Raw genomic sequence first — 27,173 nt, forward strand, 5'->3', positions numbered from 1 at the left:
ATAAAAAAAGTAAACTTTTGGATTAATCCCTAGTTTTAATTACTATGTGTACCCTAATAATATACTTACTAATTCAAAATAAGAACAAACACATTACATTTTATCAATAAAAATAATCTGCCAAAAGTTTGCCAAAAGTTTGCCAAGTTGGCAGACATTGTCACATTGCTGCCACTTGGCAGAAAAATGGCAGGCTTTTGATTGGTTGAATTTGTGTTTGCCAACGTTCTGCCAAAAGTTTGCCAAGTTGGCAGACATTGTCACATTGCTGCCACTTGGCAGGATTTTGGCAAATATTTGGTGGAAGTGTTTAATCATATTTTACTATAGGTTTTAACAATAATTTGTTAAAATTTGTTTTAAATTTGTTGAAATTGGTCAGCATTGGTCGGTTTAGGTCAAGGGTCATATGTCAAGTGGGGTCAGATATGTCCTCGCACCATCCTTTCTTATACTACTTACTATGAAGCTTAAAATTGATATGAGCCGCGCCATGAGAAAACCAACATAGTGGGTTTGCGACCAGCATGGATCCAGACCAGCCTGCGCATCCGCGCAGTCGGGTCAGGATCCATGCTGTTCGCTTTTAAAGCCTGTTGCAATTAGAGAAACTGTTAGCGACACTAAAATGGCTGCCTCCATTATCAGCCGTTTTCTTAAATTTCAAACTGCCACTTATTTTTCAATAGTGGTCCGATTTTAAAAAATTCTTTCAGCATTATGAAAGGCTTGATGATGGCTTTCATATCAAGTTAACTTATTTTCAGGCTTTCCTCACCCTTGAAGTATATTCTGCAAGGAATTTTCTATTATTTATAATTCATATTCTTTCGCATTCAAGTGTAGTTCCGTACCAGTAAAAAATAAAAAAAAAAAAAAATTTGATATTAGTTTGAAACAGTGAAAATATCAATTTTATTTCACTTACTAGTATTAATTTCAGTATTTTGCTAAAGAGCATACAATAAAAGTATCTTTTAAATTTCAGCTATGGAAATAATCTATGTTTTCTAAACGAATGTACACTAATGAGATATTGTTGTCGTCAAGACTTTCCATACTGAAAAGTAAACCCATTCATTGTGTATAAATGTAAAGTAAATCCCAGTGACATTTCAAAACACAGGAGATCAATGTATTACCATCGTCACCCTCTTGTTTCATATATCTCAGTTGCTCCCGTGACTTATTTTCCCGAGCACACGATATATCATCATCGAGTCAACGATACCCTATCTCCAGTGCAGGACATTGTAGTTCGGTGAAACATCGACTAGGGGACTTGAAACATAAAAATACCATTTATTTCACGACCCCAAAATACCACAAATAGATGTCTTTATTTTCTACCATAAGACTATTTCTGGTGGGAGTAAGTGATAATTAAATATTGAAAAAAAAAAACGTATCAAGATTATTATACAGGTTGTGTGAGAAAACAACAACAACAACAACAACAACAACACGAATTTATTACTATTGTGGCAAAACTTATGAAAATCCATCGTCAATTTAAGAAAAAACAAACATGTTAATACCTATTCCCTTCTTGTTGTATGAAATAATTCGCTTAATCCATGTATTGATTGACCATATAATAGTCCAGCCGTCAACATTAGGTAAATGGCTCGCGGTCAAATTGCATTCTTTTTGTTAAAGATTGAAAATACGTTTAAACGGGTTTAGATTGTCGAAGTGGTAGTGCGGTCAAATAGTATTTTATATTACACTTTTATAAGAAGTGACGGAGTAAAAATGGTTACTGGATTCATTAATAGGTAAATATTTTACTTTCTATTCTTTTCTTTTGTTTCTTAGTGGTTTTAAATGAATATCATTGAATACAAAAATGTAAAAAAACAACAACAAAAAACACATGTCGCAAAAATCATGTTCCTATAAATAAAGTATTTGAGAGATTTACATCAACATTACTTTATTCTATCAAAATATAGATAATGATGGTAAGTTTAATGCTGTTTTTAGCTCGACTATACGAAGTATAAGGAGAGCTATCCTACTCGCCCCGGTGTCGGCGTCGGCGTCGGCGTCTTTCCGCGTCCCCACCTTGGTTAAAGTTTTGGTGCACTTTCTCTTTTTTCAACTTATCTCTGTAATTACTTGATGGATTTGATTCAAACTTGAAATACTTATTCCTCATCATCATCCACATCATCTGATATAAGGGCCATAACTCTGGCACCAATATTTCATGAATTATCCCCCCTTTTCACTTAGAATTTCAGGTTAAAGTTTTGATGCACTTTCACTCTATCTCTGTTATTACTGAATGGATTTGATTCAAACTTGAAATAGTTGTTCAGCATCATCACCCACATCATATGACACAAGATGCGTAACTCTGGCACAATTTTTCATGAATATTTCCCCTTTTTACTTAGAATTTCAGGTTAAAGTTTTATGCACTTTCACTCTATCTCTGTTATTACTGAATGGATCTGATTCAAACTTAAACAATTGTTCAACATCATTACCCTTATCATGTGACACAAGTTGCATAACTCTGGGACCAATTTTTCATGAATTATTTCCCCTTTTTACTTAGAATTTTGGGTTAAAGTTTTGATGCACTTTCACTCTGTCTCTGTTATTACTGAATGGATTTGATTCAAACTTAAAATAGTTGTTCAACATCATCACCCACACCATATGACGCAAGGTGCATAACTCTGGCACCAATTTTTCATTAATTATTCCCCCTTTTTACTTAGAATTTTGGGTTAAAGTTTTGATGCACTTTCACTCTGTCTCTGTTATTACTGAATGGATTTGATTCAAACTTAAAATAGTTGTTCAACATCATCACCCACACTATATGACACAAGCTGCATAACTCTGGTACCAATATTTAATGAATTATGCCCCTTTTTGCTTAGGTTATACTTATATAGTGTTTTGATACATTTTATCTTTACCTCTCTTATTACTTTAAGTTGATATTTTTGACATAGACTCAGGCTATTGTGCAATATCTTCATCCACAATTGGATAGTTAAACACTCCTGTGACAGCTCTAGTTTCCTCAGATGTGCCCAGTTTCACTATCCAGCATCGAAATAGTCGAGCGCGCTGTCTCCTGTGACAGCTCTTCTTTTTTATGTTGTTTATATCTTCGTTTTATTTGGTAATTATGGTGGCATAAAACTGCCACAACATAGCTATTAGTTTTCATGAAAACTTTCGCCAAAATAAAGGAAGTTGTCACTTTAATAATGGAAGATTTCATTAACATAGAACATGTAAAAATATCTTAACGCGAAATTATGCTACTTAGAACTATGAAACTTTGCAAATACGTGGCTCTGAGGCTGTGATTTTGATGCCCTGTGCTTCCGAAAAATCTACCCTTACCTATTATCTTTTGTTTTTATTTCTAGTAAAGTAGACTAATTTATTTCTCACGAAAAACTTTTCTCAGAAAGTAAAAAATATCATGACAAGTTTACTTTCATGAAAAGTTAACTGGTATCTTAAAACTTTATCTTGTACGTATGGTGCCATATTTCTGACACGAGATAGCTAGGTAGCTATCGCGATAATATTGTTAACGTTCAAGGAAATATGATATTTTCTAGATATTTTATTTGTTTCCTGAAAGTATTTTAGCGCAAAATTTCGCATAAGTGCTTGAAACTACAACGAGATACTTGGTAGCTATCATGATAATATGCTTAACTTTCCAGAGATGTTGTGCATTTTTCTGAAAACATTATCGCAATAAATTATTCTTCTCAATATCCTTTTTTATTTCCGCGAAACTTTTGGCAATTAATATAAACTTTTCAGAAAATTACGAAATATCAAGATAATTTTAGAAAGTATCGAAATAGCTAATCTAGGTAATAAATGGCAGTTGTGGGCACTTACACAAAAGGTATTGTGATTATAATGCAAATTATCGCAATAACATTTCCAGGAAACCTTCCAATATTGAAAAAATCTTTTCAGAAAAGTTCGCTTTATCAAGATAATTTATTGAAGTATCGCGATAGCTATCAAGCTATCTCGTGGGAGAAAAATGCCACCATAAGTATGTTGTGGCAGTTTAAAGCACCAAGCACTAACTAGCACATTTTCATGTTAAGATAGTTATCTTGCATTCATGAAAGATGTATCTGTTTTCACGATATTTTTTAGTTTTCATTAAAACTAGATCTACTATCGCGAAATTTTTCATTAAAAGTGATAGTTAAGTGGTGGCAGTTTTATGCCACCATAGGTAATGCTAGGTATTTCTAGCCATATGAGCAATCGTGAAACATCGTGTATTTCCGTATCCTCCGAATTGCAACAGAAGCTGAGCGTTTTAGCGTTATGTAACCTTTTTAACCATTATAATGCCGGACATGATCAGTTCTGCCTTTGCGGCCAATGTAGAACATGATCAGCCTGCACATCCGTGCAGTGTGATCAAGACCTGCACTGCTCGCCATTTATTCAATACCTTTTTGGTAAACACCCCCTTTAACAGTTAATGGCACTGTCCAAATTTGAAAGATGGACAAGTTCATTATAGATATTTATCTCTGTTAAAAATATATCTTTGTAATAAATTAGTTTAATTGGTCAGCAGCTCCAGCCGCGCAAGGAATTGACCAGCAAAATGTAAACAAATGGACATTTTTTAAGATTTCTCTAAAACTACAAAATGTCATGTTCTCAAACTTTACAAAAATGTTAAGAAATCTATTTACAATATATTAATATCATCTTGTAAAATAAAAATATGCATTTAGGAACATGTATTAATTTTGGTTTTTACAGCAACAGTGTTTCCGAGTCGCAATATGTTTTTGCCTATAACTTTATCAATACCAGCCCGATTTACTTGAAACTTACAGTAAATTTGTGTAATAAGATGCTCTCAAAGCTACTGTCCTTTATACAATGCAAAACAGTGACTTCTTAAAAAATATTCACTGAAAGCAAAATATTTCTTTGCCAAAACACAGGTTTACCACAATAAGCACGTTCTGTCACACGCCTCATTGTTTAAAAATAGTTCCTTTGGTGTCTAGCTATGTTGTAGTAATAATCAGTACTGCAAAATAACCTAACTCTTGTGGCTAAAGTGCTTTATATGTGGACAGTAACAATTGCTTTCTATAATTTCAGAATATCAACAAAGAGAGCTTTGTTCATTTTCATCGCAACCACTCTGGTATTTATACTCACACTGGTAGTTGACAACAGAGACAACTCAGGCTCAAGCTTTTCAATTCATCAAATACCATCATCAACAACAAAAACAACATCAATACCAAGAAGACCAGAAGCGACCGGACGGTTTATAAGGCAAGTATTTGTTCTTTCATGAAGAGATTAATCCTGACCTTCATATATTAGGTTTCTTTGCACATTAGTCGTTAAAAACTAAGGAATGTTTTACTGAAACGTTTTGTTAAATTCTTATTATACTTGTCATCTCACAACTGAATGAAACTTCACACAGATTTCCGCTTTTACAGTTTAAACGCAATGAAGTACATATAATATATAATATATAGTATATAAATAGGGTTATAATTTTACCAAAGCCATTTTTAAAACCATATACAATGTATATGTATATGAAACCCTTTTTGTATAAATATATATGCTCTATTAAGTTGTATTAGTTGTCTATACTCATTTTTATAAAAAATCTGTTCACAAAGAACAAGCCAGTATCTATATCTTCACCCATCTTATATGACACTAGTGCCATTACTCTGGAATCATTTTTGAATTTCACGTTAAATTATTTATGCACTTTCACTCTCCGGTTAATACTAAATGGAATCACATCACCAGTAGCGTCGGGGGTATTAATTTGTTTGTGTGTTCGGGTTTATCGTCTTTTTCAACAATTTTTCAGTCATATGAACGACAGTGTCTACTTGTAGCAGTGAGCACAATGCCCAACTTTATAGTGCTGCCTCACTGGGATATCACGCCGTAGACACATGACATGATACCCCACACAGTCACATTATACTGACACCGGTCTGAACAGTCCTAGCGAGCGCCAAGCGAGGAAGCTACCAGTACCATTTTTTTTTCATCTTTGGTATGACGCGGCCAGGGATCGAACCCACGACCTCCCGCACTCTAAGCGGACGCTCTACCATAGGCTACCGAGGCGGTTAATTAGTTTTCTCAAATATGCCCAATATTATAGTCAGGCATCGAAATAATCGAGCGCATTGTCTCCTCTGACTGTTCTTGTTTGTTTTGTTTTGGAGGTTTAAATGGTCTTTAAAATACAGAAGCTATGTTATGTTCCGTCCGTCGAACCGCGTTTTCGCGTATTAGCACAGTATCATCGCAATATGATGAATATCTTCCTTTCCGCTTAAGAACGATATATTACACTTTCGTATCGTTATATCACAAAGAAAATATTATAGATTATTTTCTATACATAAAAACGTTTACGCTTAAATAGAATTGTGGTATTTATCGTATATCGCAAAAAAAATATTATTCATAAACAGCGCCAAAGCCTTTATGTAAAGGAAATTATCAGGAATTCTATTTAATTCTTGTAATACAGAAATATTTTATTTCGCCCTCTTCGCGATAATACGATGCGAAAGTGTGATATTGATATCAGGTCTTCGCATCATGTTTTCGCATTTTCGGATCGTAATATCATGTCATTTCACCGTAACTCCGCGTCTTGGCATCGTATCATCACAATGTCATTCTTACTAATATTAGCCGGGGAGCCAAGGCATGAAAAAATGGATTTACCTGTCCGGTCATGCTATAGTCAGTTTCTATACATATTATGAAAGTGCAAAGTCTCGCGGATCAGAAAAATCGGGCCTGCAAAACATAAGCGCTTGCGAAATTCGAGAATATCAAGGGGAGATAACTCTGTATATTTGCAGTTTTTTAAGATTCAAATCTTTTTTTTACTAACAAAACCTGGCATCATGTTTCTAAAATCAGTTCAAATATATATATTTCAACATTGCTTTTACGCAAAAGGCTTGTGGTTTAAAATTATGCAAAATAACTATGGCCATAATGGAACCCCGTATGAAACGTCTTAGTAAAAACTTTCTTTAATTTCATTTAGATCACAACCGTTCTACTATGGCGTTGATGGCCCACGTGATCCAAGGTTTTACAATATCATACCTGAGGAGGAAGCATTGACGTTTCCACCATGCAAAGATATAAATCAAGCGGCTTCAACACAGTACTCAAAAGTATCACTAGCAGGTATTGTTTCATTTTCGCTTTCGGTTGATTGAATTGGAGACTGAAGGAGGCGGAGGTGGGATATTGTCATTTCTCATTAGTATATCATATAAATCTATTGGTCAGTTAACGCGCGCTGTTTATTTTTTATTTATTTACTTATTTTTTCTTTAGTTTGTGTCCTCTACAAGCAGATGACAACCTTCCACATATGATTTTCATTAAATACTGTTAATTGAAATTTTCATTGGCATTTCGATAGTTCAAAATAAATATATGAATGTAATTTTCGCTCAAATCAGATGCCATTCTAGTCTCGTTTATTTTTCAAGACCATTCCAAAGACACGTACGCTATTGGTGAAACAATACGAGCTGTTGTCACCTTGTACAACGGCTATGGTAAACGCAAACATTCCGGAGGAGATCAGATTAGAGCTACAATCGAAAGCAACATGTTCTTGGCGTCGGCTCCTTGCGTGGTTACAGACAACAGAGACGGGACTCATGTGGTATTTTGTGAAGCACTGTGGAGTGGCGATTCAAAAATAAACGTTTCACTAGCATATACAAGAGAGGTGATAACACGGCTTTATGGCAGAAAACTAAAGGTAATTAGTAAAAGGGACATAATTATGTAACTAGAATTTACGTTCGGTGAAATGATGTTAATGTAAGTGACCTTTATAGAGATTTTTGTCTGATATGTGAACACTTTTGAACTTCTTCAAAAATGAAAGCTCAAATATGTGCATTAATTAAAATATGAGTAATACATTTTATTTACGTGTCTTAAAATGCAAAAACTCCGCTTTGAAAATGTAACCAGATTTTTCTGATATAGACTCACCATGACAAAATATCAACTGGTCTACATAAACCATGAAAGTACAATTTTAATAGGGAGGTCTGAGGACTATTTTCCGTGCGCAGTTACATATCTGACTAGTCAGGAAGTGCTGCTTGATTAGCTATTTACTACCATGAATAAAATAAGGCTAAATTGGGATATAGGCTATTTACCGTATTTATTTTGTATCATACCACATTTATATAGCACTCTTTTCATACACATGTACACGTTCAAAAGTGCTTTACAGAATAAATTGCAAACAATACAAACAAATCATATGCGTGACGCATACAAAAATAATGCATTCCACATTATCAAAAATCACGAATGTAAAGCATAAAGATAAAACAAGATAAACATACATACATACTATTATTTAAAACTATTTAAGTGACTCTATGATAAAATACTGTTCTACGCTGTTTTATGAAGAAGAAAAAAAGCATCAATGTATCGGCCTTATATAGGCAGTGGACTGATTGTGTAAAGCCTTAAAGGTGTGGGTCAGAACCTTGTAGTGCACCCTGTATTTTACTGGCAACCAATGAAACTCCTTCAGAACCGGTGTTATATGATTGCGACGGGGCGTCTTAGTGATGACGCGAGCTGCCGTGTTCTGTACATGTTGCAACTTGTTAAGTGTGTTGTTTGGAAAACAACTTAACAAGGCATTACAGTAGTCTAACCGTGAAGTTACCAGGCTGTTGATAAGGGTGTTTGTGGCATCACTGGTAAGATACCGTCTGATGTGACCTATTCTGCGTAGTTGTGCGTGCCAGCCCGGCACACAGAGTTGACTTGTTGTTCCATATCCATACTGTTGTCCAATACTGCACCAAGATTCCTAACACATTTTGTGCATTTTATCACAGAGTCACAGACCTTCACAGAGACGTCATCAATGTACTTGGAGTTACGCTTTCATGTGAATAGCATTACCTCCGTTTTATCAGCATTGAGCTTCAGCATGTTGCAATGTCTCCACGAGACAATTTCAGCCAGACAGCTCTTAATGCGACGCAAAGCCTCGTTTCTAGCCACAGCCTCTATCGGCTTAAAGGATAGGTATAATTGAGAGTCATCGTCGTAGAAATGACAAAAAAGTCAATGACGTCTGCATATGGCACCCACGGGTTTAGTGTACATGATATAGTTCTTTGGACCAAGCACTGATCCCTGGGGCACACCGTATTTCATCAACATAGGCGTTGACAACTCACCATCAACGAACACAGTTTGATAGCGGTCACTAAGATATAATGACATTCATGCAAGTGTTTTGTCTGTTACTCCAAAATGATGTTCGAGTCGGTGTAAAAGTGTTTGGTGGTCAATCGTTTCGAAAGCTGCAGACAGATTGAGTAGCACGAGGATTGTTACAGAATTTTGGTCGAGAGATGTGAGGATGTCATTATGTACCTTTATCAAAGCCGACTCAGCTGAATGAAACTTTCTGTAAGCAGACTGCAGTCCCTCATGTAGCTTATTTTCACTCAAGTGCCGCTCAAGACGCGCATCTACTACCTTTTCTAAGATTTTAGAAATGAAAGGGAGGTAAGACACAGGCCTGTAGTTTTTGTGAATGTTTGGTTCAAGACCTGGTTTCTTAAGCAGGGGTCTTATCCTAGCACATTTAAACTCTTTTGGTACATAACCTAATTCCACTTATGTATTTATGATGTTTGTTAACAACGGCAAGAGCTCATCAAGACATTTCTTAAAAAGCCATGTTGGCAAAGGGTCAAGTTCACAGGATTTGTTAGGAGATTTTTGTATGATTTGTTTTACCTCTTCTATCGTTGCAGTAGCCAAATCAATAAGACAGTTTGCTAGTTCCTGATGTTCTGAACAATGCAAGTCTACTGAATCACAATCAGTTTGGCTATGCGAAATAATGTCATTCCATTTTTGTCAATTGTTTCGATGAAAAAATCCACTAAACATCTGCGCAAGTTCCTTTGATGACGAGTTAGAGGGACGGGAAGCATCATGGTTGTCTCCTAGTAGATTTTTGGTTATCTTGGCCAAACTTTTGTGGTCAGTGTCACACGACTTCTCCTTATCAGAGAAGTAGCCGGTTTGGGCTTGAATTAGGAGTTTATTCACGGTAGCAAGTTGATGGTCGATTGTTGGTTGAGACTTACGCCATTTGCGTTTTAATTGTTTAGCCTCATGAAGTTCGTCTGTAAACCACGGACAGCTAGGTCGAAGAATGGTAGTTTTTGTGCGTTTGATGTGTATCTATCAGTAAGGATAATCCTTTTGAATATGCACTTACTAGCTGATCCACGTCTATGCCTTCTGGAAACGTATTTAGTGCAAGGAACGCTGAGAGGTCTTGTTTGAAATAACTTACGTCAATAGAGCGCAATTTCCGAAAAGACTGAACTGGTTTTCGTATCGGAGCTGGTTTTGTGGCACAGGCGTCGAAATGAATTGCATAGTGATCCTGTGACATTTTACCGGTATTGTCACAAAAACCTGGATCAGCGACCTCGACACATGATATTATTTTGCTGTCGTTTCTGGTTATTACAACATCTAATGTATGACCGCGGGCATGGGTTGGTCCGTTCACATGTTGATGCATACCACATGACTGAAGTACACTTTTAAATCTGACATCGTCTCGGTCTGATGGAATATCGAGATGGAAATTCATATCTCCCACAATGAGGCCTAAAAAATTCTTTGTTTCCGGTAACATGCTTAAAAAAAATAGGGAAGGTTTGTCTGATTTGTTTTTTGTTTTTTTTTGAATTTTTTTTATTGAATAATTATTTTTGTGTCAAAAAATGAGTAGAAATAACGGGGTTATGCCTTTAGAGCATCAGTAAGTTGGTTTCTAACATCACCGACCATGTTTAAAGCATAAAAAGTGCAGTTTTGCAACTTTTTGAATAAAAGTTGAAAAAAATATTCTCCAAGTCCAAAACATTTAGGGTCGGGCCAAAAATTCAGGGTAGAATGGGATATCGGAAACAAACATTTTTTTTTACGCCTGATGATGTCTTTTTCAACTGTAGCATACCTGCCCAGGAAAGTAGGCCGTTCTTCCTCTAGAAACACACTAGTCTATAAATAGTTTTGTTTTGTTGTTGGTGGTCTATATATCATTGCCACTCGTGCAGAAAATCCATTGATACTCAAATAGCAATCCATGTATTCAAATTGTTTAAAATCTTTGTCACGACTAGATGCAACAACACGGAGAGTAAATGCAGATTTATGCATGAGAGCTTCATCCCCTCCACGGCTGTCGCTGCGCCGTGCAACATTTTTAATTGAATATTCATTCGGTACAACTTCGCCAATACACGTTTTATCCAGGGTAGTTCCGAGCCAAGTCTCAGTGAGTGCTACCAAGTCAAAATCATTTGAAACTGCATAATCACACAGAGAAACTGTCGTATTTTTGACAGATCTTGGGTTGAAATTGCATAGTATGAATTTTCTTCTCACTTCTTCCTGTTGTAATGGATTCATATCTAATTTTAAGTAAAGGAGAAAAGCCGAAAACTGTCCATTATGTGAAAGAATGGACAAATCGAGGCGCAACGCGCCGAGATTGTCCATTCTTTCACATAATGGATAGTTTGAGGCCTTTCTCTGACTTAAAACACGGTCCTCACGAAAAAATCAAGATTGTCGTGATATTATATAATGTCTCTAATATTGTCCTCTTTGAGGCAAAGACAAATCATTGATTTGTGTCTCTGTGCTAAATAAAAATACCAAGTCAAATGGAATTTAAATTAGATTGCATATAAATGTTTATTGCAATTAAAGGTTTTTAAACACTAATGATATTCAGTGCTGATTCTTAGGAAAGTTTCGAACATATCTCGTTTTGTCATATTTATGAATGATTTGAAGTGCCTTTACAAAAAGTAAAATTAAACTTGGCCTTATGATGTATGTATTAATAGTTGCCCATGCTTTGTTCGTGCTAAGTTTGCAGTTTTATATAAATCAAGTAATTTAATAAATGACGGGTCCAGGTGAAGACATTCTAAAATGTATGTATATGTATTTTATATCGTTATTAGAAAACAATCGTTCTTATCTCGTAATTACGAGATATTCTTTCAATTTTATTAGAAAAAAATTACTCGTATCACATGAGATCTTTACTCGTTATGACTCATATGTCGTTAATATTTCGTTGTTAAAATAAATAGCACCGTTATTGCAAGACAATTGTACTCAAGTTCAACGTAGATCATTACGGCCAAATTTTCTGGTAATACCGAAATGTGCAGATAAACTTTAGGGAAATTGACGTTGTTTTTTGTCTTTGTAGTAGAAAAGTGAAATTGCACATTTCTGGGTAGGACTGCAACAAATGTCAGTTATGTTACAAATTTAACCAATTTTACATGAACACTGCATGAGAAAGATATGTCTGCAGCATTTGAAAAAGAAAGGAAAATTATGTGTTTTAGCTCGACTATTCAAAGAATAGGTGGAGCTATTGGACTCCAGTTTGTTTAATTCTGCCCACTGTTTTCTTGTTTAGGGCACAGCCATTATTCTATCTGGGGACTATACGCCACTTTTCATGGATTTGCACTCTGTGCATCATTGAAGGTTCCATGTGCACCGTCGTATGAATACATCTGCGAATGTCTAAATTACATTCTGGTACTTATAACATGTGTAAATGTTGAGTTCTGCTCAACCCGGGCTAGAGGGCGTGGACGGTAGCTTGCACTTCCACTACCGTCCATGAACAGGCTCAATCAGACCGAGCCTGCAACATTTGCGGTTATGTCGTGTTAGGCGACCTGTGGTTTTCCACTTTTTTATTTCATCCCTGTGTCGATGTCCGCGTCGGCGTCCCGATTTGGTTAAGTTTTTGTAAGAAAGCTGGTATCTCAGTAACCACTTGTGGGATTGGATTGAAACTTCACACACTTATTTACTGTGATAAATTGACTTACACTGCACCGGTTCCATAACTCTGTTTCGTATAATTTTTTATTAAGGTTTTATATGTAAGCTGGTATTTCAGTACCTACTAATGGAAATGGATTGAAACGTCACGCACTTGTTCATTGCGATGATCTGACATGCATTACTCATGTTCCATAACTCTACTTTGCATTTTTACAAAAGTATGCCATTTTTTCGACTAAACAGTTGTTGATTAATTTTTTTGTATGCAAGCTGATATCTCAGTACCCACTAATGGGAATGGATTGAAACCTGCACATTTGTCCATTGTCATGAGCTGATATACTTTGTACAGGTTCAATAACCCTTTTTGCAATCTTACGAAAGTATGCCCCCTTTTCGACTTAAATATTCATTCAGTTGACAAGGCTGTTGAATAGTCGAGCGTTGCTTTACTCCGACAGCTCTTGTTTTTACATAACGTTGCCTGTTTTTATCTATTTTTGACTGAAAATGCCATACCAGGTGTATATCTGCGATACATTTCTATTGCGATTTAGGAGTACACAAAGAGAACATTATTACTTTCTAACGGTTGAAGATTTAAACTAACATTCTGTAATTACTTTTGGCACACTGTTTGATTTTCATTTGACTGATAATTTGTGGGGCGATTTAGGTTAAAGTCATACGTTCCTCTTCAGGTTTTTTATTGCAATTACAAGTTCTGTAAAACGTTGTAGTTAAAATTTCGAAACTTTCGAATTTCTTAGGTTAATGTACTCACACCTCTCAACGCACATGGTTGTTACTATACCTGTCCATTATTAACCTGTACCTGTCCATTCTTAAAGTATCCATTATTTTAAGAATGGACAGTTACAGGTTAATAATGGACAGGTATAGTAAAATAATCGTGTGTATAGAACGGTGTCGGTACAATAACCTATATAGTAGACAAAACTAACAAAGGATTGCATCACAACCGTGTTTTAATAACATTTAGTAACATTTTTGATATTTTGCTGCTGAATCTCAAGATTTTGGCTATCCATACAATTTGAAGTGCTTATACAGATTTCATTTCGTGGTCGAACTATAATTGTGATTGCTTTAGGCAGTACTTATAGATTATACAAATGGACGTCTACCCATATTGACTTAACTTTATATATACCCCCTCTTGTACCTCTGTATTTCAAAATACCTAACTGTTTTATTGTTGTTAGATTGTTTGTTATATGCAGATGACGTGGTTTTAGTAGCAAAAAACGATGTTAGACCATCTTTATGAATGGATAACAAATAATGGGTTAAGTATTAATGTTACAAAAAGTAATATTTTTCACTTTAGGACAAGGAGTGTTGAAAGAACTAATTTCAATTTCAAGTGTGGGGAAACATCATTAAATATTGTTGATAAATATGTTTATCTAGGTTTAACTTTGGATGAATTCTTGGACCAAGTTAGTTGGTGGAATGCCTTACAATATGTTTTCTAAACTCTTCGACTCTTTAGTTTGGTCTGTAATTGCCTATGGCACTGCCATTTGGGGTACACGCCAGTTTCCATGTATAGATGCTATTCAAAATAGAGCAATGTGTTTATTTTAGGAGTAACAAATACACTCCTTCAGCTGCTTTAATCGTCAGGCTTTGTAAAATGTCAGCTACTAGAATAAACCATAGAATATTTGTTTATACTTTTCATGCAGGTATAGATATACGTTGTGCATTCGGGCGTAAATGTACTTTTAATATTGAACTAATCCAAGTAAAGGGGTGCTATAGTTTACTGAATACATATTTTATAGTAATAAATGTCTATTGTATTGGTGTTTGACACGAAAAGTTACAAGTGATAATTGGTCAATCATTGTGTGTGAAGAGAAATCGATTGTAAATTTCAATGTGATTCTGAAAAAAAAGGCACAAATAAATTGAAAAAAATACAAACAAAATGCAAGTATTTCACAATATTTCACAGAACTATTTACACCTATCTCCTCACAATCAACTAGTACACACTCAAGACAACTTCCACATATATATGTGCAGTAATTCTCGAGAAATAATCAAATAAATGTCAGCGAGATGAAATGCAGCCTACACTTGGCGCAATGACATATTATGTAAACAAACTGGGCTATTTAGTCAAATCAAAAATGTACACAACACTATAAACACTATGGCGACTGTGTTAAATGTATTATCCTAGATTCTTGCATAAAAACTACTTTTTTTCACTGGATCCGCCCATGTATTAACGGGAGAAAAATCATGTGCAAACAAGGCAGTTCACGTGCTATTAATACTCGATTTTTATTTTTGAAATGCTTTCCCAGGGACGTATATGTAATTCCGCGCAGATTGACATCTGGTATCTGCGTCTTGTTTCTTTCATAAAAACCTCTTCTTGAAGCATTAAAAATGCAATCTAAACCATAGAATGTTTTACTGTATCAGTAACTAACGCCAAATGCGCTGCCCCCAACATTGTTCGTACTCGTTTCTTCCCTTGTTTACTCCCCTTTTAGAACTCGGCGTCAATTCAGATTTTGTAAACAACCGTGAATGTTAAAGAATCGCGTGTTTGCCTATGCGATTCTTTGTTTTTAGGAATCATATTTATGATTTTATCTAATTTCTCGAAGAATTTATATAAACAGCTTGGAAGCTTGACACTACGTTCGTACTCATCCGTACTCCAACTGCGTGTCCGTACTCAGTATAACTCGAATGTAAAGTTATTATTCTTGAAATTGTGATCGAGTCCACCAAATTGTGAAATGATATGAACAATTATTGGTAATTTTATGTTAGATAGAAATTCGCTTAAAAACCTTCAGGATGTGCTTTTGATAGTGTTGTTTATTTCCGGGCCCTGGATACGGATATTTAAAACATGTTTACCGTTTCCAAGAACAACAGGAATGGTAAATAAAAATGTACCGGAATCGTCAAGTCATCACATATGAAAACAATACATAAATCGTCGTGAAATATTTGTTTTATGCAAGAATCGCGACAATACACGTTTGTCACAAACAATCCCGTGGGCTTCTGCAGACATTAATACACACAAAAAAAAACCGTGTATTATCCCTACATAAATATTCATCACGACTTTCAATTTGAATCCTCTTTAACATATGACAATTAAGGTAGCTCTGTAGAACCGGCGTGCACGATTAATTTATGTATGGCTTTCCCACTAAATCTGACATTTTGCGGGATAATAACACATGATTATCTTTAGTGTTTAAGAAAAATGGACGCAATGGCTGTGAATTTTATATCTCTCTTAGATCTGCACGCCTTGTGTGAGTGCAAACTAGATTATATTTTGATGTTTTCTTTTTAAAGTTTCAGTTTGTTGTCAATTGTAATAATAAACTCAGTTACGTAAATCTTTCCACACAATGCAGGTTGTCATTTATGAGTCTTTTTCAAATTAGTACAAAATTCAAATTATCTTATACTTTAGTTGATGAATAATTTGTTTCCTATGATAATAAATTTTATATAATTTTTTCACAAACAGAAGTAAATGTGTTACTATTTGATCTACGGAATCTGTAACAGGATATTTCATGAGCTATGGCTATAAGTCGTAAGAGCCAGATATAAGGAGTGATACTTTTGCTTACTTTTTAAGATATCTTTTATGATATTAGTTTTTTAACCAAAAACGTTTTTCACTGTTTAAAATTCTAGCTTATAAGACTAGTAGCTTTTGAAAAAGTAAGTTTCATTTCGAAATTTGTAATACAATTTTGCTTTTATTCTAGGTAAGATATCTGACAGTTTTTATAACACTTCATCGACAAATAAAATCAAAATTGAAAAATTGAGATGCTTTTTGGTGTCCAAAAATGTCCTACATTTTGATCAAGATATTTTGAAAACAAGAATGCTCCTTTAACTGTCCTTAAATTTCCTTGCAATGAAATATGATTTATTATACTATCGTCTTTTTTTTTGAAAATCTTGTAACGGATGGTAAATATTATTTTTTTCAGACTTTATCACTTTTCCCGATATATGGAACGTATATGAAAGGAAATTACACGGAGGACACTCTTTGTCATCCAATCCATAAAAATCTTCTAACTTTAACCAATTATACAGAGATTTGTGACTTAACTAGCCAGAACTCAGGAATGCCATTTTTCTGCGGGAGACCAAGCAATGAAAACTTGTTGTGTGAAGACTTGCAGCTTTTGATTGTGGATCGAAACGGTTCTGTCAAAGAATCTTTAACAGACTGTGAGAAGAATCTGTTCCAAAGGTATATATGTTTTTTAGTTAGATTATCTAATAACTTAATAAAGCATTTCTAAAATCTGTAAAGTAGATCCCTCGGAAGCACAGAGAACAAGGCAAACAGTGAAAATTGCAGACTCGGTTTGATTGTGTCTGTTCATGCGCAGTAATGGAAAATGCAACACTGCCCACACCCCCTAGCACCGGCTTAAGCAGTATTCAATCTTCAAATCTAAATGAGTTGAAATCAATGATCCCGAAGGACCAGAAAATATAACAACACTGAGATGGAGTTAGGGCGACTTTTTAAGCACGTTAAGTTATGTTGAAAAGCAATCTCTTTCACAGAGTTGTCATTCCTGATTTCAATTTCATCTCTGTCAACGTCTATGTATACACTCAGTTCCAAAAGAAAGTGTGCACTTAGTTTTCTGTTATTTTTTCTCGGTTATTTTCATGAAAACTTATTATATTTGGTACCAAAATTTAAATCAGTTCGTAAACAAATTGGTATGCATTTTAGATTTTGAGTTATACCTGAGAGTTAGTGTATGAAAAAATGAAACAAAAACGTCGGGGATTTTTTTTTAAATATTTAAACTTAAAAAGTGCACACTTTCTTTTGGAACTGAGTATATGTACGTCCGATTGACATAACAAGAGTAGAAAATTGACTGTATGGAGCTACCCATTCGAATTAAATATATTAACAGAACCAATAGACTAAGGAAGATTTTTTTTTACTGATATGGTATTAGATGAAAGTTTCTTGCTTTCCTAGCCGGGAAAGTAAACATTTTTTTCCGATCATGTGCTAGGGATTGGATAGATATTCCTGTTTCTCTATAATCAAAGAATAGGAGAATTACAAGGCTAACTCCATTTTTCTCACTTATCGGATAGAAAAATCTCTATTTTTAGAAATGTTGGAAAATCTTATCTCACATGGGTTATCCCACACTCCTGTGACGGTCTACTTCATGCACTGACTATACATATTATTTATGTAAAATAATTAAAAATCAAGTACCTTTATCTTTTCTCTCCGTTCCTTATAGTGTATTTCTCGATTCAAAATTCATTACTTTATGATAAGAACGTAGATCTACCGTTACGCTACAAACGATAAAACTAAAGCAGAACTTTGTTATTATGCGTCACTGAAACGTCATGACGTGACTTCTGCTTACGGACGTCAATTTCCCGCGTTTTAAATAGTTTCATATTTTCATGCTTGTTTTTATTGTTTGTTTTGTGGTAAGTGAGAAATAGAATCCATCATTGGTGTTCGGCACAGCCTCGTTTAAGACTTGAGCGTTGCGCCCTCGGGTTGGGATTATAAGGATCTTACATGCCTGCCTGTGTAAGACGGGGTTTTCCCTACCCGAGGGACAGTGTGGAATGAAAAACCGAGCGTTAGCGAGGTTTTTTATCCATGCTGTCCCGAGGGTAGGGAAAACGGCTGTCTTACACAGGCAGACATGTTAGATCATTTTTCTTGCCTATCATGTTCAAAATAGATCGTGGAGACAAATAGGTTTTTGGTATTTCCTGACATTATTTATAAAGTTTATGACGTCACAATGGAACCAGTACTATGTGACGTCACCCGAGTGCACGCTATTTTAGACAAGGTTTTTCCCTAGGGAAAGACAGGAATATCTATCCCCGGCGCGTGCTCGGATAAATGTATACTTTCCCCGCTAGGTAGGCAAGAATATAAGGATCTTACATGCCTGTCTGTGTAAGACGGGGTTTTCCCTACCCGAGGGACAGTGTGGAATGGAAAACCGAGCGTTAGCGAGGTTTTTTATCCATGCTGTCCCGAGGGTTGGGAAAACAGCTGTCTTACACAGGCAGGCATGTTAGATCATTTTTCTTGCCTATCACGTTCAAAATAGATCGTGGAGACAAATAGGTTTTGGGTATTTCCTGACATTATTTATAAAGTTTATGACGTCACAACAGTGCCAGTACTATGTGACGTCACCTTAGTGCACGCTATTTTAGACAAGGTTTTTCCCTAGGGAAAGACAAGAATATATATCCCCGGCGCGTGCTCGGATAAATGTATACTTTCCCCGCTAGGTAGGCAAGAATTTCTGATCTTAACCGAAGACCAATGACAGATTCTCTATTTATTCGACGTTTCGACAATTTATTTTGTCTTCATCAGGAAGTCAACAAATATGATATGAAATAAACAACTTCATGAAAATATGACGTCATAAAAGATGACGATACGTTACAAACATTTTGGCGTAAAAATTACAATGTACAATAGGCTGCATAATTATAGGTAATTAACTTTGTATTTGCACGAGTTCTGCAGCGGTAACATTGCGCGACTTTAGGAGCGCAATATTATCCGCGAAAGAACGAGTGCATATATCCACATACACAGTTGATAACCTTTTTATTACATACCCACTATCAAATAATTAATTTATGTCTAAATTATCGTTCTGTAACGAAAGACAGGAAAACTACGTCAAGAATTTCTTCGAAATTGTGATAAACAAATCAAACTTACGCGCATTAATATTTTCTGCAAAAATTACGTCAACTTGTTGTCGCAACGTGCGCGTGAACGCCATGGACGTCACGCGATTCTTTCCATTACAACGTTAAGAAAACATTCCACGTCCGGTATGAAAGCGTTCCACGTCAAAAATATTGCACGATCGCGGTCTATTGAAACTCAATGGAAAATAATTTTAGGTATGTAATAATGTATATATCTAAAGTACTGAAGTATATTGTGACAAAAATTAAAATTGGTTTTACTTGATACATAATGAGATTATAAACATTATTAAAATAATAATGTTAATAATAATAATAATAACAGTAAGGATCAAAAAGATACGAAATCTCTATAAGGAAAACGTTGTCCTTTATGACGTCATGGACTACATATATATAGGGATGATACACATTTTCTGTGTATTAACTCTTAAGAAGCCCGAGGGATTGAGACAGAGACCGAAGATGTTAAATTTATATCAAGATTCTAAAACAAATTCGGACTGTGACGTTGGCAGAGATGAATGCTTCTGAATTTAAATCAGAAGAATAATTTTGAAGAGCAGGATGCGATATTACGTTACATCGTAAAACGGTTCATCGTCGCAACTCACTGAGCATATATAGACCTAGTTAATCTTTTTTTTTTTTTAAATAAATAAATAAATAAATAAATAAATAAATAAATAAAAACATTTAATTAAGGTAAACTTTAAAGGGAAGGGATCAAATTTAGGAATACTATTTATAACATTTCCATTTATAAACCCCGCTGATTTACAATTTAGCCTCAAACGTCAATATATTTCCTAACTCGTCTTTCGCGGTTAATATTGCGCACCTAAAGTCGCGCAGTATTACCGCTGTATAACTCGTGCATATATCCACATACAAAGTTAATAACCTATAAGTATATACATTTTTGTGTGTATACTTGAATATAATAAGAAAAAACTGCATCGGACTAAAATCCTGCAGCCCAGGCAGAATTGGAGCATTTTACCCGGATGCGAGTATTCGGGTATTGTAACCGGTAATAAGCCGGCCATGGATCAATGACGTCATTTTACAGTGTCGCCGCGATAATTAATTGTATGGTAAACAACAGAGCGCTTGAAGTTATATCATAAATATATGCATTATCTTATCCCACCTTCTTAATGATTATACTACTATCAAGAGATCTACCCTGCATAGATAGTTTTGATTAAGCTTCAAACTATGGCATGTCAAACGTTGCTTTACATAATTCATTTTATTACTATTGTTTGTCTGTTATTGTTATTCAATGTCGTGTCATTCATATTCTAAATTTTACTGTTGTTATTGTATTACTATATGTCGTTATTCTGTCATTGATATTTTATTCATTTGACTAACATATAAAAAGTATATTTGTGCGAAAAAGAGGGTTTTTTTTCATTTTAAACAAAAATATACACTGGACCCGTGCCTGTGATTTTAATAATACTTGTCACAAATGTTCCCCATGATGAGACAACGTGTCATGCGCAAAACCTGGACCCCTTGCTCAAAGGTCAAGGTCACAATTGGAGATCAAATGTTAATGGGACTTTTACCAGTCCGGTCTATAACTATGTCATGCAAAACTGGATTTAAATACCTGTATCAGTTTGCACAAATGTTCCCCCGAGTGAGACATTGTGTCAAGCGCAAAATCCGGACCCTAAACTGCAAGGTCAAGGTCACACTTGGAAGTCAAAGGTCAAAAGAGCTTTTACCTGTCCAGTCTGTAACTCAACAATCCTTAAAGGAATTTTAATATTACTTGGCATAAATCTTCACCATCATGAGACGGAGTGTCCCTAGGTCTAAGGTCAAGGTCATACATAGAGGCTAAAGGTCAGATACAAGAATGACTTTGTCCAGAACATTTCTTCTTCATGCATGGAGGGTTTTTGATGTAATTTGGCATAAATGTTAACCACTATGAGACGGATTGTTATGTGCAAGAACCAGCCACCTATGTCTAAGGTCAATGTCACACTTAGAGGTCAAAGGTCAAATTCAAGAGTGACTTTGTCCGAAGCATTTCTTCTTGCACGGAGGGATTTTGATATAACTTGGCACAAATGTTCACCACCATGAGGCACCCTTGTTTTTAGAATAACGTTCCTTTGTTTTACTATAAATAGGTTATAAATTGTAACTTATTTATTACTGGCCGTAGGGAAAAAATCGAGACCAGTTTTCTGTGGTACAATATGCATGTTACATCCAATTTTATGTGTATTTTGACCTATCTCTACCTGGTAAAGCGTTTCTTGTGGCCTTATATCATATAGATATGTTTAGGATAATTTTCCCTTGGTTGTTACTTATATGATAATCGGCCAAAAGACTGCCATATGAAAATAACTATAGGTTTTTTTATATACAAATTTTAATCCAAGTGTTGTGTTATAACATATTGTATTTATACATCATTGTCAGATATTAGTTCATTATGTTATACTGATGTAGAGAAAATTAGGTGCCTTCCAGTAGAGACTTTGTCTTGCTTGACAATACTTCACTCACTTGTTATATTTAGGTACATAATAAACAATTCATTGAACTGCAATGTTTATTAGCACTCTTTAACCAATATCGGCACTCGGAACGTATATGCTTCAGGAATATATACTAGATTCTAAATGCCTCATAACTCCTGATGTGTTTACCATCTCCTAATAAATTGATAAAACTGGATAATATATAAATCAAACGAACAGCCTAGTCTTCTTACGTACGCCATGTCAATTCATGATATTCCGAGTTAGAAATGACATTGTGATGATGGAAGAATCGGGAATTGTGGCTTTGGAAATCGTTACAGTTTAAAATCCCGTTCCTTTAAAAATATAAAAAAGCATATTTTGTCTTTCAGTAAATGTTTCGAGCTCAGTTATTGCAATTTATTTGCCGGACTATTCAAAGAAAAAACGGGCTATTGCACTGTCACCGGCGTCGGCGTCCACGTTGGTTACTTTTTCACGAAGTCCAACATATTTTTCATTAACGTAGATATTCAAATGAAACCTGCTCTTCTTGCTCATAGTGACAATGTTAATAAGTGTAACATGTTGCGTAGCTCTGTCTGCAATATTTCTAGAATAATGCCCCTTCTCAACTTAGAAATTTTGGTTAAATGATTTAATAATAAGTAGATAAAGACCAAACACGCTGTCAATTTCAAAATTTACTTTAGTTCCAACGTTTCAGCTACATGCCTTCTTCATGGAATATTTTTTTGTTAAATGTTTTATAATTTCCAATATCGTATTCAATTGTCAATTAAAGAGTACAATACTCCCACATTTCAGCGTACACCACATATTGGAATCGAGTTTAACAGTTTTTGTTGCAAACAGGATCGAAGAGAATTATGTGTCTGTGATAGACAAACCGTCTATACCTTGTTCACAGTACAATGTTTCCCTAACTTGGCATTCCAGAAGACCCACTGGCTTCTTTTATGGCGGAAAATGGAACTTACGTAATTGTCTAGGTAACAGTTTTAATTTTTCTGCAATTTTATTTTCAAAAATATCTTCATAACATATATTTTACATTTTCTTTATTAGATGTGGGTTTACTGCATTTATCGTTATTTCTAACACTATCATTTTTGATGTAATGATGGCGGTTTACAAATGAGCCGCGCCATAGTGGTTTTGCGACCAGCATGGATCCAGACCGGCCTGCGCGGTTGGATTCAGACCAGCCTGCGCTACCACGCAGTCTGGTCAAGATCCATGCTGTTTGCTTTCAAAGCCTATTGCAATAAGAGAAACCGTTAGCGGACAGCATTGATCCTGAGAGAACTTAAGTAACTTATTCTTCGTACGTGACTACACTGTCAGACCAGTAGCCTCGATGAAACCTGTGGTTTGCCGCAGACCCTCAATGCCTCCATACAGTTTCTAGTGGATTGAGGTATCTATCAGCCAAGCCGCAGCTTGCTCCTGGTTATACCTTTTACATTTCTGGAGTACTAGTATATCCTTCGTAGTCTGATCTTCCTCACCACGTTTAAATTCCCCACTTGGGATGAGGACGAACAATTTTAGACATATCGGGGGCGTCTGAACTGGCAGTATTGTGACTTTTCTACTGAGATTACAGGGATTTAGACAATAAGCGATTTGCTAGTATAATGTGTGCTATCTGAAGTAAATCATTGATACGTTTGTACAACATATCGCTATACAGACACAATACGGCATGATATTTGATAGGAATTTCCAACTTGCACTTATTATCATGGTATACATCAAAGCTAAAGAAGTTATTGATCTTTGAATTTTACAGATGTTGTGTATTACACTGTAAGAATTAAATACGTGCCCGGAAAACTCCTGTCACCGTTTTTAAGGGTTTAACATTTTCATAGCGAACTGCGTTCACTATATAGATCTACTTTGAAAAGTCAAATATTGTTTAATTTGCGTTCGCTTTCACTCAGGATTAAAGTCTAAACAAGCTAGCGTTTTGACCAAATCTCACGATTCAAGAAATATAAAGTTCATTTTAATTCATAATTTGGAATTAATTTATGGTATCATATGTAGTGTCCGCATGCCGGAGCAAGTATTTATTCAGCGTTATCCGGACAGATGACGTTGAACTATGACTTCAAATTTAACGAAGATATTGATCAGATCTATATCCAAATAATTCTTTTACAAGATTTCAGAATAACATATTAGGTGTGTTTTGCCTTATTGATACTATTTATGTCAGAGATACATTATAACTTGTTCGTCAATTTCAGGTACATCACAACAGCGTTTAATGTCGTGTCTTCGGAACAGACGTTTATATTTGATTGGCGATTCAACAGTGAGGCAATGGTATACAGCTATTGTTGACCGTTTTAAATGTAAGATTGCGAATAAAGATTTCTGGAAATGTCCAAAATGTCAGAGAAAGTCACAGTGTGTCAATAAAGACATTAATTTCAAAACAGTATGGCACCAGCATGGTCAGCCAAACGTTATGAAAACAGGATGGTACACTAATAACACTTGGTACTCCACGCCGTATCATATAGACAACATACCACGAGAAGAACGTGCTATTGTATTGATACATATGTATTTACATGTGAATATCTACCATAGTGATGTTTTTAAGCAAAGGATGCAATTTATTCGAAAAAGCATCGAAAAGTATTTATCGCGAAGCAAACACTCCAAAGTCCTGATTAAAGCACCACACACACAGTTTGAAAATCCTTTGGGTGACTTCAATGGCTACGTGTATAGTAAGATTTTATTTGATGTATTTGACGGTTTACACGACAAAGTCGTGCTGCTAAATAACAGAGATGCAACTCAAGCTCAGCACGAGGTATTGGCACATCCTCGGGAAAATATAGTTAATGCAATGGTTGACCAGATGATGAGCTTTGTTTGTGATTAGTCAATATTAGTAGTGAGGTTATAGATTTCTGTGGTTAGCTTGTTGTCTGTGCGTTCTATTTTAAGTTACATGAGCGACTTTGGTCGAAAATAGTCCCCTATCTTTATTGATAAAGTTTCAAATTGCCTCTCCGGACATGCTATTCGGAACTCGCGTAACTGTATTAGTTTCAAGGAAATAATCAAAACCTTGAAATGTCTGATGGTTGCGGGTTTTTGGTAAATTTATTTTCTGTTTAAATGCCAGTCTATGAATATACATGAATGAGAAATAAGTACAAATTTAATATGCCTCATATCTAAGATGAACTTTTGTCTGACCTAGCTTGTGACGTAACCATGGGCTGGAAAACCTTATCATTGATAAATCTTATATAATCTAAATGGTCAGTGTGAGTGGATACAGGTTGAATAAGAACTGCTTGTTCATTGATAATTCATCCGCATTGTTCATGAATGGGACGATTTTGTGTAGCACATGTACATGCCTTGAATGTGATTCGGAATAAAATAAAGATGCTATATGACTGTCAGAAATACACTTGTTACTTTGGTAGCGGGATAAACCCGCAGCAAAAAACGCTGATTAGGCACGAAGCTAAAGCAATAACAAAAGTTAAAAGTGGTCAGCCTGGTGATAAACATATCATATAACTGAAACTGTACTCTAATCAAAATTCCTTGAGCATTCATGTAATTTTGTAGGGATAACGCATGTTTTTTCGTGTTATAACGTCTGCAGAATCCCGAGGGATTGGTTGGTGCCCGAGCCCGTAGGGCGAGGGTACCAACGTATCCTGAGGGATTCTGCAGATGTTATAACACGAAATGAACATGCGCTAACGCTATTCTAGCATAAAACGCGGAAAAATACTAATAAACGAATACATCCTACCTCAACGTCATTAAATTTCCATGAAATGCGCGGGAATGTCTGAGTTGTTTTTTACGTTGACGTCATTTTGTTTTGAATTATCCGTTTTGGGGCCGAATGACGTTTACGCTTTGCCACGGAACTCGCATATATAAAAAGGTGTTATAACAGCACGCGAGCGCGAGAATCTCTCTGTTAACACACGTTTTCTCTCCTGTTAAAACACCCCTTAAATGTGACAAGAACAGCAGTTTTATGCTAGAATATGTATCAGCAGTAGGTATTTTTTATTATTATACCTCACTTACATTTCTTATTTCTTAGCGGTAATATTTCTTAGTGTGAGCATGTTACAACCAAAAAGGTCCATGCCGTATAAAAAAGATAAATTTTTGTTGTCTATGGTGGCATATTCAAAAAATTATCTTGATAAAACGAAATTTTCTGAAAAGATTTTCTCATTAGTGGAAGGTTTCCTGGAAATATTATTGCGATAATTTACATTATTTTCTCGATACCTTTTGTGTTATGGCCGACATACTGCCATTTGTTAGCTAGATAAGCCTTCTAGATACTTTCAGAAATTATCTTGATATTTCGAACTTTTTCTGAAAGTTAAGCAATAGCCTAAGTTCTGGAAATAAAAAGCATATTCGGAAAATATTAATTTATTGCGATAATGTTTTCAAAAAAAATGCAAAACTTTGCTGGAAACTTTAAAATATTATCGAGATACTTAACGAGCATCTCGTGGCTACGGAAACGTTTATGGGCTTCAACACTATTGAAAAGGTTCTTGAACGCCTCATTTTTAAGCATGTTTTTAACCATCTTCACGATTCCCGCTTTTTAACTCCTGTACAGTCTGGTTTCATTCCGGGTGACTCTACGGTAAATCAACTTGTCTTCATATACGATACTCTCTGTAAAGCGTTCGACAACGGTCTAGAAGTTCGTGCGGTCTTTTTCGACATAAGCAAGGCCTTTGACAAAGTCTGGCACAAAGGTTTACTACGTAAACTAGAATACGCAGGAATCACAGGTTCTCTTCACATGTGGTTTCAAGATTATCTCTCACACAGACGTCAACGTGTTGTACTGCCAGGAGTCAAATCTAACTG

The 27,173-nt window shown here is 35.3% G+C and overlaps 1 protein-coding gene across 1 annotated transcript; it reads left to right on the forward strand.

Moving 5' to 3' along the window:
* Positions 1–1,755: 1,755 nt before the first annotated feature.
* LOC123530294 (NXPE family member 4-like) lies at positions 1,756–25,677 on the forward strand. Its single transcript, XM_053520928.1, has 7 exons — positions 1,756–1,778; positions 5,137–5,316; positions 7,088–7,233; positions 7,545–7,822; positions 16,983–17,251; positions 23,079–23,263; positions 24,530–25,677. Exons 1-7 carry the CDS (start codon positions 1,756–1,758, stop codon positions 25,177–25,179), a joined length of 1,731 nt encoding a protein of 576 aa, XP_053376903.1. The 3' UTR covers positions 25,180–25,677.
* Positions 25,678–27,173: the final 1,496 nt, after the last annotated feature.

The sequence above is a fragment of the Mercenaria mercenaria genome, chromosome 13 (assembly GCF_021730395.1).
Source record: "Mercenaria mercenaria strain notata chromosome 13, MADL_Memer_1, whole genome shotgun sequence".
Taxonomy (NCBI): domain Eukaryota; kingdom Metazoa; phylum Mollusca; class Bivalvia; order Venerida; family Veneridae; genus Mercenaria; species Mercenaria mercenaria.

What these genes read in the sequence shown, in the direction of transcription:
- LOC123530294 (XM_053520928.1), top strand. Translation starts at nt 1,756, where the DNA reads ATGGTTACTGGATTCATTAATAG. An exon ending in GCGACCGGACGGTTTATAAG is followed by an intron (nt 5,317 to 7,087) that starts GCAAGTATTTGT and finishes AATTTCATTTAG; the next exon opens with ATCACAACCGTTCTACTATG. An exon ending in CTCAAAAGTATCACTAGCAG is followed by an intron (nt 7,234 to 7,544) that starts GTATTGTTTCAT and finishes TTATTTTTCAAG; the next exon opens with ACCATTCCAAAGACACGTAC.